The 13,560-nt window shown below is 43.6% G+C and overlaps 1 protein-coding gene and 1 long non-coding RNA gene across 2 annotated transcripts; one reads left to right on the top strand and one right to left on the bottom strand.

Annotated features, from left to right (window-relative positions):
• Nucleotides 1-1,373: 1,373 nt before the first annotated feature.
• On the bottom strand, nt 1,374-3,356 carry LOC135503364 (uncharacterized). The gene is made up of 2 exons (XR_010449894.1): nt 3,249-3,356; nt 1,374-2,122 (listed from the first exon to the last, which is right to left on the bottom strand). It is a non-coding gene; the product is annotated as an uncharacterized LOC135503364 (long non-coding RNA).
• A 2,413-nt stretch (nt 3,357-5,769) lies between these two features.
• LOC135503276 (serine/threonine-protein kinase RIO3-like) lies at nt 5,770-11,706 on the top strand. Its single transcript, XM_064796780.1, has 11 exons — nt 5,770-6,390; nt 6,790-6,938; nt 7,310-7,408; nt 7,829-7,938; nt 8,225-8,368; nt 8,608-8,735; nt 8,948-9,142; nt 9,548-9,707; nt 10,206-10,376; nt 10,659-10,763; nt 11,176-11,706. Exons 1-11 carry the CDS (start codon nt 6,158-6,160, stop codon nt 11,335-11,337), a joined length of 1,656 nt encoding a protein of 551 aa, XP_064652850.1. The 5' UTR covers nt 5,770-6,157; the 3' UTR covers nt 11,338-11,706.
• The last annotated feature ends 1,854 nt before the right edge of the window (nt 11,707-13,560 follow it).

Genomic DNA, 13,560 nt, shown 5'->3' with positions numbered 1-13,560 from the left:
CCAAGGCAATGGTGGCGGGGAAGGATTGCTCGTGCGCTGAAGGCAACTGTTGCCCAGTTTCATGTTACCAGGCGAAATCATCCGTATCCATGACGACCGCGGCAAAAAGTTGCTCCTGCAACGATGACTGCAGATGTTGTGCACTTGCAGTGTCGGAGGGAAGGGATTGCTCATGTGCGGATGACTGCAAATGCTGCCCAGCGTCCTGTTGTCCAAAGATGAAGTCATGTTGCTCTGGTGGGTGCAAGTGCTGCCAGGAATGCGCAGACGGAGGGAGGATGTCATGTGGCCAATGCCAATGCTGCAAATGTTGCTCTGAGGCAAAACATCCGGTACACTGCGTCGTCCATGCTCCGTCTATGCTTTAGACTGTGTCGTCGCGGCGTCGGCAGAATATGATAACTATTAGAATGGATATTTTATGTAGTGCATAGTTGTAGTAGAAATAGATAGAAGGCCAGTCTATTAGCTTGGAGGATGAACACATTTACCAACGTCAGGGACAAAGTCACAATCTGGTTAAGACAGACAGTGTTCCGGTGAGATTCCCGGGTGAGACTGCATGGGAAAGACATGATTTTCCAATCAAAAGCCTATGCCAAATGATTCCATCAGGTACATTGAATGCTACCCATTGAATAAAACAGATGCATAAATATGTATTTAGACTGAAATGTATTCATTGTTTTCACAAAAAAGTTCATTGGTCATGGTGTTGTACAAATTTCCATTCCCGGGACAGCGTTGAACTATATTCTAATTCTTGATCGAATGGAGAGGTTTTCCTGAAAAGTTATTGTAAACTGTTTTGTTTGCTGCCGTCAGAAGATACATATTTGGAATTCCAAACACAACCAAAATACACTAAATATGAACACCGTAGCCCACCGAATTCCCAGATCATAGTAGGTCAACTCCCCTCCCCTCCCCTCCCCTCCCCTCCCCTCCTTTAAGGCTGAAAAAGGAGGTTTTATACATGCTTCCCGAAATTGGTGGCTTGCATTGGAACTAACATTTTTCCCCTTGTCCGTCAAAGGCATTCAAGTGTGTTGGTCAACCATGACTATCTCCTTTGTCCCTCCACCATAAGGCCGAAGTTACATGGACCTCATTCGTTCATTTCCCAGGACTCATTTTCCCCTTTTGCTATCTTTCCCCTGTGAATGCACGGCCTTGTGGCGTGCATTCACCGAGGAATGAAAGAAAAACCCGGAAAGTGACTCGTGGTAAATGAACGAATGAGGTCTATGTAACTTCGGCCTTAGGCCTAGTTTCCCCTCATGACATCACTATTTCGGACACTCAGCGCCCCATTTCTGGAAAGGTGTATTGACCTTTCTATGCTAGGAGATTAATGAGCCAACGAAAGATGGTTGTATGTTTTGATAATTTTATTACTAGACTACAGTTATTGCATCGATTTGATCAATACTCGCAAGTGGTACATGTTCTTCTCATATTCAGAGAGCCGGATAAAACCTCACTGATGGAGCTTTAGTCATCAGTTTGGTCCGACTGAATTGCCCTCATCAGGCTTGTTGGGGTATTACAAATGTGTCCCAGTCAATTTAACAAAGAAACTATTGTATGTTTGACGAAAAAATTACAGATGAACAACACTGATGTCAATATGAGCTGAATTGCCATTATGAATCCCTGCCTATTTAACGAAGTGGCTGTTTTATGATTGAAGGAAAAATACAGTCCAAGTAGATGTGATGTCCATACCCGTATGACAAAGATGATCCAAATCGCGTTGGTCCTTCATATAATGGATGCTAAAGTCTAAGGAAAATTCGAACTTGCTCGATTAGGTCTGTAGTCGTTCATTCTGCCAACACTTCGTCTCGTCTAAGCTGCGCCACCTATTTGTGGCCACAAGTACCAGCTGTTGCTGGTTGTGCACAGCAGCAGCACTCGCACCCCCCGCCGCATGAACAACCACCCGGCCCTCCGCACCCCTTCTCCTTGCAACACGGAGTCACGTCGCCACAATTGCAGACACCGCGCTTCCTATTGCAGCAGCAACAACCGCACGCGTCATCGCATTGGCAGCCCGTTTCGGTGCATCCCTTACTTATACAGCAAGCGCTGCGATCGCCACAACACCTCATTACATCGCCTGCAAAGAAAAAAAACACTGGAAATTCAGAGAAGTTAATAGGTGGTTGCAACAGCCCCTGGTCAGTGGATTTTGCAGTAACACACTCTCATTGCATCTATGGAGGACTTCTTCCGCTTCAGGAGACAATCTGTCGTAAACTCGGTTGGCAGCCTTTTTGTCTCTATACCCTATTCAGGAACAAGGATAGACAGGGTATCACAACAGCTCCTGGTGGATTTTACAGTACTCGCAATACAAACAATAGTATTGCCTTTGACAAACAGTGAAGGACACTTTTTCAAGGGTCCACTTGTTATTTACAGGTGGCAAGAAAGACTGCTGTAAAATCGGACATGAGCTGTAAGGCCATCCCAAGACCCAAACCTCCCTAATTTAGTGTCTCTGCAATCCTCAGCACACCCTATATACTGTTGAGGCGGGTCAATGTTACCTGTTACTAATAATAGCTGGCTGTAAATGAGCCGCACCCTGTTTGTTACCTTTGGGGTTATATTATCCTACATCATGGACAAAATATAAAACACTGTTTGAGATGTTTGTTGGTCGTAACAGATATGGTCAAGTCCATCCTGTTCATTATAGCCCCCTCACAAAAGATTCTCAAAATTTTTATATTTCTATCTATGAATAGCCACACTATCTACTGTGTCTATAGATCATGCTCCAGTAACAGTTATGCTGACCATGCAAAAGACATTGTGCAAGAAGTTGGCCAAGTTTGTGTGGGCCTGGGGACAGCCTCAAATCCTGCTTTGACCATTCTCACCTCGTATGATCCCTCGTCCCTCGTACAATCCCACGCCAACACTAGGAACTAACAACTAAGCTTATGTCTGCAGGTCGAACGTGTGCGAGGGGGAGGATACGACTGTCCCTGGTTTTTCGAGGATGGGGAAGGGGCAGGCCCGAGACCTGTACGATACCCGACACCGTAAGGGACGAGTCCGCACAGCCACGAGGTCAGTCGGACCCAGTGTCAGACACATTCACCATTTGAGTGGAACAACAGCGCATTCATATTTTGGTCCTTACCCCTTCCCGACATTAAAGCCATCGGTTCAGGCTTGCCGAACCCTGGGGTGTGGTCATGATCAGAAAGCAGACCTAATAAAGTGGGCCCTACCTGTTGTGCTGTCCATTGCAAGGTTGTATTTCGATTCGGAGATAGATCAACGCAGTAGGATCTAGACGTCGGATTTACGATGTTGTCGCGTTGCAAGCAAAAACTCATCTGACCCAATCGGAGCATATCAGTGTTTTATATCTTTGAGTGGGAAAGCCTGACGCACGCGCAGCAGATCCAACCCATTAGCCCGTGTCCACTGAGTGCGTTATTACGTGCGTTATCATGCAGCGCACTGCGCATATGTAACGCGTTGCGTAATACGGGCGTAATACTATGTCCATTGGTCCGCATGCCTTCCTTGATCGCTTTGCACAGCAATGGCGACGGACTCAAGCGAATCAGATACCGAAGAGATTTTGCTTCTCTACGCCTTTCATAGGCGCCAGAAGCGAAAGAGGAGAAACGATTACTGGGTTCACGATCTTTGGATGGACCGGGAAAAAATACGGGGCGTACCACCATCTCATAAACCCCTCTTCAGCTATGAAGATAAATTCTTCCAATATTTTCGTATGACAACAGCCCAATTCCATGATCTCCACGACCTCATCAGAGATGATAATTATAAGAAAATTAACAACATCCTTCCGCAAGCCCATTGGTACAGAAGAACAACTATCTATTTGTATATACTTATTATAATAACCTATAATAATTGTACTTCTATACTAGGCCCAAACTATTAATGAAATGATGGATTCCATATTTTGCTACTTTCTAGGTTATTGTGAGACGCACTGGCTGATGACAAAGTATGGTTGGGGAATCGAACTCCAGATGGTCAGTTTCTATTGGCTGATCACGTAACACGGACCAGAACTACGTTGCGTGATCCGCTTCATAAAGAACATTTCTTTGTGGGCCGTATTACGTAGCACAGTGCAGACCGTGTCATGCGTGCCGGACTGATGTTCATAACTTCGGACTGCTGTACGTGTAGATCGTGTTTGGCCGGTCCCTTTGCATTGGCCTGACCAAGCTATCACATCAAGTTGGTTTAGCTGTCTTGACTGTTTCGTAGCTGTTCATACCTCAACTGATTTTGAGCACTAATTGCCGCAATGCTTATTTCCAAAAGTATCTGATCTCTTTATTGGCAACAATTACAACATGCAATATTACCTTGGCTGGTCAGCAGGTTGTTCTACGTTTTGAAGAAATACCGCTGGAACATTGTCTGCATTCGTCGCTCTGGATTGGCAGATGGACATGGTGGATGTTCTTATTAGTGTCATGCATATGCTTGTACCATAGGGTAATTCTTGATTGTCCTTCTTCCCTTTACAGCCCAGCCCTGCTGCTGCAGCGACGCTTGCAAGTGTTGCACCTCTGCCTTGGGTCTTGCCTGTGGTTGTGCCAAAGACAACTGCTGCCCTGCCTCGTGCTACCAAGCTAAGATGACAACGGATGATTCATTCGTCGTCACAGTCGCAGTTAAAGATTACTCATGCAGCGACGATTGCAAATGTTGTGCCAAGGCAATGGTGGCGGGGAGGGATTGCTCGTGCGCTGAAGGCAACTGTTGCCCAGTTTCATGTTACCAGGCGAAATCATCTGTATCCATGACGAACGCGGCAAAAAGTTGCTCCTGCAACGATGACTGCAGATGTTGTGCACTTGCAGTGTCGGAGGGAAGGGATTGCTCGGGTGCGGATGACTGCAAATGCTGCCCAGCGTCCTGTTGTCCAAAGACGAAGTCATGTTGCTCTGGTGGGTGCAACTGCTGCCAGGCATGCGCAGACGGAGGGAGGATGTCATGTGGCCAATGCCAATGCTGCAAATGTTGCTCTGAGGCAAAACATCCGGTACACTGCGTCGTCCATGCTCCGTCTATGCTTTAGACTGTGTCGTCGCGGCGTCGGCAGAATATGATAACTATTAGAATGGATATTTTATGTAATGCATAGTTGTAGTAGAAATAGATAGAAGGCCAGTCTATGAGCTTGGAGGATGAACAGGCATGTAGTTACCAACGTCAGAGACAAAGTCACAATCTGGTTAAGACAGACAGTGTTCCGGTGAGACTCCAAGGTGAGACTGCATGGGAAAGACATGATTTTCCAATCAAAAGCCTATGCCAAATGATTTCAGGTATGAATGCTACCTATTGAATAAAACAGATGCATATATATGTATTTAGACTGAAATGTATTCATACTTTTCACAAAAAAGTTCATTGGTCATGGTGTTGTACAAGTTTCCATTCCCGGGACAGCGTTGAACTATATTCTAATTCTTGATCGAATGGAGAGGTTTTCCTGAAAAGTTCTTGTAAACTGTTCTTTTGTTTGCTGCTGTCAGAAGATACGTATTTGGAATTCCAAACACAACCAAGATCTGTCACAACCGATGACACACGGACATGCCGCATTGGCAGTCGCAACGGCCCCTGACTAGTTTTACAGTAATAGCATGGTTGACTGGTACTGCGACAATTTACAATTTGACGTGGCGGCATCTGGTTTCACTTTGTGAAACTACTGTCTACAAAATGCACTACGGGCAGGTACGCGGCAGGTCAGCGACCAGGTATTTCGCTTTGGCCAGATTTCACAACACCTCCAATAAAACGTGAAATAATTCCTCCCATAATCCAATAAACGTAATCAGGAGTCGTAACACAGTAAATTACCATCCAGGGAACATTTATAAAGACTTGGTACACCATTTCAACCTATATTTGCCAACCAAACTGGTTGGGAAGGGGGATCAAATTTTGCTAGATCAGCTGTTTCCAGCCATCCAGGTGTTGTTGACATTTCTAGTCCATCCGTGTATTGAACATACGCTGAACTGTCTCTCTTGCCCTTGGTATTTGATTATAACGCTCTCAGGTGCTGCGTTTTACTGTGATAACCCTGCCTTTATTCATAAACAACGAAACTTCCGATAATAAAACCTCAAACATGGATTCTTTGTTGGTCGAACATCCGGCGCCTGCCCACCCGGCTTGCCCGTGGGGCAAGGGAATCACTCCAGCCCCCACGACGGGGACATCACCCTGGGGTATCTCTCCATCAAACCTGCCGGTGTCGCTACAAGATGTCATGAGTGAAGAGCTTGCAAAGGAAATACAACGTGAAGAGGAGGACAAGCGTGTTCATGTTGAACTTCGTGAGGAGATCGAGATCGTCAACCCGTAAGTCGTTACCTTGCCTTGTCATGCTAAAACCTGTTCCCTGTTTGGCACAAGGGGGCCTGGCAATCAATTGGAGGCAATCTGAACCGAGATGGTGAGACTACCATCTAAAGAAGCCTTCAAACACAGTCCCATACCAGGAACTACTTTATCATAGTCGCAAGTTGTCTGATCATATCTTTGACTTCAGATGCTGTCTTCAGTCACAAACCCCCCTCTCCTGTCATTGGCAAAAATCACAGAGCAGTTGTCGCATCTGTCTTTGGCAACAGTCACAATTGTACTGCCAGTAGCAGTTTTCACACTCATTAGCTCCAGTTACAACTCTACTGTCAAAAAATCGGAATAAGGAAAAGAGCATCCTCAGCCAGTTAACCTTTCTTTCCTTCATTCTTTCAGTGAAGCCGACTTGTCAGAATTCCTGACCTCGGACGCACACGAAACAAGTGACGACCTTCTCCTGGCTCAGATGTTGCAGCATCAGTTTGATAAAGAGCATGACGATATGCTTAAGATAGAGGAGGAGAAGTATAACGGGAAAAGCAAAGGTAAAAATATTAAGACATATCACTGTGTCAGGTTGGTTGTTGCGCACTTGTCCGTGGTTTGGTCACGAACGATTTCACCTACCAGTACTCCGACTCCGAGTCAATTGTGATAAAAAGCAAGGTCGTCTCTGCACCTGATTGAAGGGATGGCCAAGTTTATTCATGACCCATTTCGTGTCGTGTATCTGAATTTGATTCCATCGCAGTTTTTGAATCTAGATTAAAAAAAGCAAGTCGCAAAGATCGCTATAAGTGACGTTCATGTTGCGAACAGGGAGCTATGAATAAATAAATATCAGCTGAAAATTTTGGAAGGGTGGATGTATGATTGATTGATGGATTGATTGATTGATTACTTCTTGTACTTCCAGTATCCATTTCATTCTCCAACTACCGAACGATTCATCCATACCACGATGATGATGACGACAGTTCTGGCAGTGATGAACCCAGTGAACGAAGCGATAAAGGTCAGCAAATTGAATAATCTCACAACAGAAGTATCACAGTTCTATGCGACTATGCTTTAAGCCACTGTTTGGCCGGATTCTTGGTGTTGTCTGCGGCCATTTTTCTCCCACTCGGATTCAAGATGGCCGCCATAGGTTTGGTTCCGAGCTCAGCCAGTGGCTTCATATGACTGACAGCCTGTGTACTTGCCTTATTCGGAATACACTTATAGATACTTTATAAAGCAGTTACTTTCAAGACAAGCTATGGTTAAATGATCGCAAGTTGTATTTGGGGAAAATAGTAAAAAAAGGCGAAAAGTGAAAAACTTTTGTATTTCTCCGAGTACTTCAACTATGATATGAGGTGTTAGGAGACCACTTAAGCCATACAATACACCAGAAAAACTTGCTCCTTCAAATTCAACTGTTTATTTTCAGATCCAATTTTCAATTTTGGGAAGAGTGGCATCCTGGGTAAAGGAAAGGACGCCGTGTCTAAACACGACGCTCAGATTTGTGGACGGAGGAACGCCAGCAGAGTCATGGATGTAAGTTCAACCTATGGTCTGCGTGATGGCATCATAAAAAACACTTTGTGTTGCGATTCACAATCTTTACTGGAGGTTTTGAGTATTATGATCACATGGCATTGTTACATACCATATCGATAAATCATGTAGGCCAGGTCATTGAGTATGAACGCAGTGCGTTTCAAAAAAAAAACCTCCAGAAAGCGTACATACTCGGGTTAGGGTATTGACCGAATCTGGTCACTGCCATATTTCAACAAGTCTGAAATCAATAATGTCGGCATCTACTTTTTCTTCCCTCCAGTTCCCACCCGAGTTCTACTCAGGTGACATCCGCGGAGAAGGCGTGGAACTTCCCAACAAAGTTTACAACCGGCTCAAGAGGCATTCTCAAGCTGAGGAGAAACGTGCCGCTCGACTTCACGAGAAGAAGGATAACTCGACTGCTGTAAGTTTAACCCTTTTAGGTCAAAGGACAATGTCACAACATGAATGCCTGATAGGAAAGTTTAACTATATTCATTTCATTCAACTTTAGGACCAAGCGGTTGAGACAAGAACCTGACTGATTATCTACAAACTTGTTGATGTTGATTTTCTGGAGGATAAGTCAGTCTTTGAGGACAAAGTCACAACCAGAATATAGTGATATGAAATTTTAACCAATTTTGTTTTACTCCACTTCAGGACCAAGCAGTTGATCCAAGGACCCGGCTGATCATGTACAAACTTGTTAATGCGGATGTTCTCGAGGATATAAATGGCGTCATCTCAACTGGAAAGGAAGCGGTTGTCTTTCATGCTAATGGAGGAAGGTGAGAAACTTGAGCAATAAGCTGTGGGCTGTTTTGGTCTCGAGGATCTGTTCCGAGAAGCAGATGTGAATTAGTTCAGGCTTTCGTCTTCATTGCGAGTCCTGTCTGGGGATGCTAGCAAACTAACAGAAAATGTCTGCTGTATTTAAAGCTCAACTCATGTTGTCACACCTAAGATAAGTTGAATTATGAATATCGTGTTTCCTTTCTAGCGATGACAACACAATGAATGTCAAAATGCCAAGAGAGGTGGCGATTAAGGTCTTCAAGACAACTTTGAACGAGTTCCACACACGTTCGAAATATGTGAACGGTGACTACCGGTTCTCAAAAGACGAGTTTAAGAAGCAGAATCCGAGGAAGATCATTCGGCTGTGGGCTGAGAAGGAGACAGTTAATTTGAGAAGGTGAGCAAATTTGAATATATGAAGTGTACAAATGGATGTTAAAGGGGGCTATAGGCAGGAGTTGGGAGTTAAATTTGTTGTCTTTTTGTGACCAGCATGCAGAATTAGGAGTCAGAGGTCAAATATACCTGCACAAAAATGCCTGGCAACAAACCTGGCAAGCACTTCACAACGTAACTAAGTTGTATGACGTCATCAACAACTAATTAGGAACAGGGGAAAAACAGACGTTCCCCAAAAACACTTGGGACCTTGGGATGTTAGGATAATGTAACAGTAGTTGGGCAGGGTTAACAGCCAGTCGAACACAACAGTCTTATCCAGCAAGGGGGCCAGACATCAAAAGTCTCCTAAAACCTTCTTTTTTTTCTTCAACAAGCTTACTAAGCTATTCTAATGTTTCAGACTGAAGCGTGCTGGTCTGAACTGTCCCGAGCCTCTCCTTTTAAAGAAGCACGTTCTGGTGATGAGTTTCATCGGTGAGAACCAGAAGGCAGCACCAAAACTGAAAAATGTCGACTTTTCCACTGAAGACTGGGAGGACGCCTATGATCAGACAAAAGAGGTAAGAGGTGACCCCAGAATACCTTCAATCAAATGATACTGTGAGCGCTGATGAGGGTATTTTAAAGAGTTTGTCTTATCATAATCAATGGTGGTGAGAGAGGGGAATATCTGTGTCCTGAGCTTGCGAACAGGACATTGCTATCGTGCCTCCTGAAACTGTAAAAAATAACATTCAAAGAAACGAAGATTCAGTTACAACTGAGGTTATGTAAAGTCGGTCGGGACTTGTGACTGATTTGACAGCCTGGGCCCGGTTGTTTAAAACAAGTTTTGTCACTGATGCTGGCCTTAACTTTTCTTGGTGTTAAGTCAAGGGCTTAACTGAAGGAGATGGTGTTAAGTCTAAGGGCTTAACTGAAGGAGATGGTGTTAAGTCTAAGGGCTTAACTGAAGGAGATGACGTCAACTTAAGTTGAACAACTAGGCCCTCGTCTATTTAGAGTTGAATGTCTTGCCTTTCGAAATCGAATTTATTGGTCAAAATCTTTTCTTACAGATTTTGCTGAAACTCCACAACGAGTGTCACCTCGTCCACGCCGACTTCAGCGAGTACAACCTACTGTGGCATCATGGGAAGGTCTTCATCATCGACGTCAGTCAAGCAGTTGATCTAAACCATCCACACTCGCTTGAGTTTTTATTGCGGGATTGTCGCAATGTTTCTGAGGTGAGATTCGGTCGGATGTTTTGTGAGGTTCTACTTTGGTGTTCAGCGTTTTTGCAGTTTGGCAAATCACGGTGGTGTCTGGTACAGTGCCATCTTGGCCCAGCGCCTCCACCTTTGACCGTGAACTGAAGAGGACTATGCTGTAGTGTAGGCTAAGGTCACCTGGGTCAACTTAGTCCTTCACCATCGATAGGGACCCAGTCAGACTGGGTTACCAAACTGCTGAATAAAATCCTTGCCAAGAGAAATGGATTGATGTATTTCTGCTTCTTCTCGTTTCAGTTCTTCACTAAGAAGGGTGTCCACAACGTCCCAACAACATATGAGCTGTTCAACGAAGTGACTGGTCTAGAACTGCGGGGAGAGGATGATGAATTCCTAATGCAGGTTAGTCATCTAGACTATGTCCCAAGATGTTTTTCTTATATGCTGGGCAGGGCTGTCTTCCGCACAGGTGGACACAAGAAGACTCCAAGGGGCATGTTCCATTCGGGTATTGTAAAATCCCCAAGAAAATGGGAAACTCTTTTGCAGAGATATTTGCATCTTGTCAAACCAGGTGCTGAAAAGGGTTTTTTTATTCTTTAACCAAAAAATCAAATATATAGGGCCTAGTAAGGAATTATAGCTGTCTCTTTTCTCATGATTTTGCAAGCTCTGGCCTCTGGTAAAGAAAGATCTGAGGCAGTAATCTCTGATAGAATTCTTGCTAGGTGGGTCTAAACAAATGCCAGCCGGATGAAATTATGGCACTGTTGACATCAAATCTCATTCTTCAATCGTCTGCTTTTAATTTCAGGTCCAACAATACGAGAACAGTGAAGAATGGCTTTCGAATGATCGAGCAAGAAGGGAATATGCGTTTGATTATTTCTTCGATAAATCCACAAAGGAACGGAACGATTTTAAAACGAAACAACAGGAATGGGATCCGGACTTTGTGGACATTGACAATATTTAGTTTAAGAAGTTTTAGTGAGAGACTTGTTGGTTTTTCTGGATGAGAATTCAGTGAATTATTTTCATTTGTTCTATCCCGGGTTGGGAACCCTGTTGCTAATGGTTGTTCTCTGACAAACAGAACAAATGAATTAAGAGTTTTGAAGTCTAAATTAAATGTGTACTTCGTATAGAAAGTTACCAGGCATTCAATGATGTGTATCAGAATCTTGTCAGGACATCATTTCTGTTGATTGTATTTCCATAATGTGAATTTTACTGCAAGCAAACACTTCGTGTTTACAGTACGGTATTGATAATTTATGTTGTGCTACAAGAGGTGATAACTTTGAAGGAGATGGTGACCTAAATAAAGCAATATGATTGATAAAAATAAGTTTGTATGTTTATTTTTTGGCGTTCTACTGTGCGTCCCTGTAAAAAGAGATGTCAGTTACAACAGAGGCGGTCTACGTCTTAGAAAACTGGATTATGCAGCTTGGTCTGTTTCAATCCTGACAGCTCCTGGTCGAGTTTACAGTAATGTAACCTATCCTCGGGGAAAAGACTTCCTCTGGTGGACTTGTCGATAGACGAGACAAATCAAGGGTTTTGACAGTAGCACTTCACAACCGGAGACACCAGAGAGCGAACATAATCAGATAACCAGCTGGTGGAGGTTGGTTGTGCCATCGTCTCTCCTGCTGTTGTAACTTAGGACAGGAGGAATCTGTGTCACAAACGGCTTGCCAAAGTCGGGAATTTCACTGGTTTTTTTTTATTAATACATGTATTTCTGAAGCTTTGCCAGTTTTCTCATGGATCACAGTGCAGGGCAGTTGCAAAGACAAAGGCACAACCTGACAAAGCTAAACAAGTGATGACGTCATCACACGACCGATTTTCATTCCACGGGGGCTTCAAAACCTTCGCAGTGGTCTCGTGCAAAATCGTCTGCCTCGTGGAAGATACACTGAGCTGCTGAGCGGGAGCATAAAAACTTCTCCGCTAAAACCCTCTATCTTACGTTTCTTTCCGCGAGTAAAGGCATCTTATGGCGTTAAGCTGATATCTAAGATGACGTAACTCATCAATGCATTAATTTTGATTCGTTTCTTTCACCACTGATGCAATATTCCTTGATTTTTGTGCCGGAGGTGCGCCAAAAAAGTGTCGCATCATGGCGCAGAATTTTTTGGCAACTGTGCGCTCAGAACTAAGAAAAAATGTTAATTGGAAGTTCTAGCAACCAGTCCAGGTAATTTAATCCAAATATTTGTGTTTTATGTGTATTTCTACTTCCTACAATCGAGATTCAATCAGTTCTTTGAGCGTTTTTTCTCAAGAAAAACGTGCATAAAAAATCATTTGTGTCGAGGTAACGGATACACTGTACTGTTGCATGCATTGCGCATGCCTGTAGACCATGTGCTTTGGCCCTGTGCATCGTTGGGCACTAATTTTCGGCAGGGTCTATTCTACAGATCAAAGACTTTACAGACCTCGTTTTTTGGCTCTCAATTTTTTATTAGTGGAGTTTTTGATAAAATCTAAAGTGATATTAGACCAAAAACAGTTTCCGCATATGCTCATAAAGAAATTTATTTTAAAAATTAAATTTTAGTACCTTGATTTTGAAGAAATAAAAGTCTGTAATTCTCAGAATTCTAAATAAGAAAAAACAGACCAAGGCAAATTAAGATATTTGAATAACATTTTTTTAATCACTCACACAACGTAGTGAGTGTAATGGTTACGTATGTATACACTGTATGTAAAGTGCAAACAAAATTCATATATCCATCATGTCCATCGAATCTGAAAAAATTTGTGCAGACCCATGACAATTCTGGTTCCTGTACAGTTTTGTCGCATTCCATATGGGCGGCGCGTTGCCCGAAGAGCGTACAGCGGACTGTCTGCAGGATGCCTCAGTCATCCAATACTAAAGAGACAGGGCTTTTAGCACCTCTGTAGGGATAACCATACATCGTAAGGATAGGATACAACACAAGTTTGAATGTCCTGGAATAATTCGCGTCTCTACGAGACTAAATCGGACGCTCTGTAATGTCACATCCTTCGAACTCCAGGGACACATAGATACACACATTGAGCGCCAGTTATTTTCCGTGAGTAGTGGAGAAATGGGACTTTGTCAGTAAAAAAAATTTATCTAGGCAGATTTCCCAAGCCCTTAGAGCGAAGATGTATGAAAGATGGTCTGTGGTGTCTTGAAATCCTC

This window comes from Lineus longissimus, chromosome 19 (assembly GCF_910592395.1).
Source record: "Lineus longissimus chromosome 19, tnLinLong1.2, whole genome shotgun sequence".
Taxonomy (NCBI): Eukaryota; Metazoa; Nemertea; class Pilidiophora; order Heteronemertea; family Lineidae; genus Lineus; species Lineus longissimus.
The sequence above is the reverse complement of the archived record's forward strand: the minus strand, read 5'-3'. Positions and strand labels throughout refer to the sequence as shown.

Excerpts from the sequence above, each read along its gene's own strand:
- LOC135503276 (XM_064796780.1), top strand. The coding sequence starts at position 6,158 with ATGGATTCTTTGTTGGTCGAACATCCGGCGCCTGCCCACCCGGCTTGC. Across the intron at positions 8,736-8,947 it reads TTTCATGCTAATGGAGGAAG|CGATGACAACACAATGAATG; the intron begins GTGAGAAACTTG and ends TTTCCTTTCTAG. Across the intron at positions 10,764-11,175 it reads ATGATGAATTCCTAATGCAG|GTCCAACAATACGAGAACAG; the intron begins GTTAGTCATCTA and ends TTTTAATTTCAG.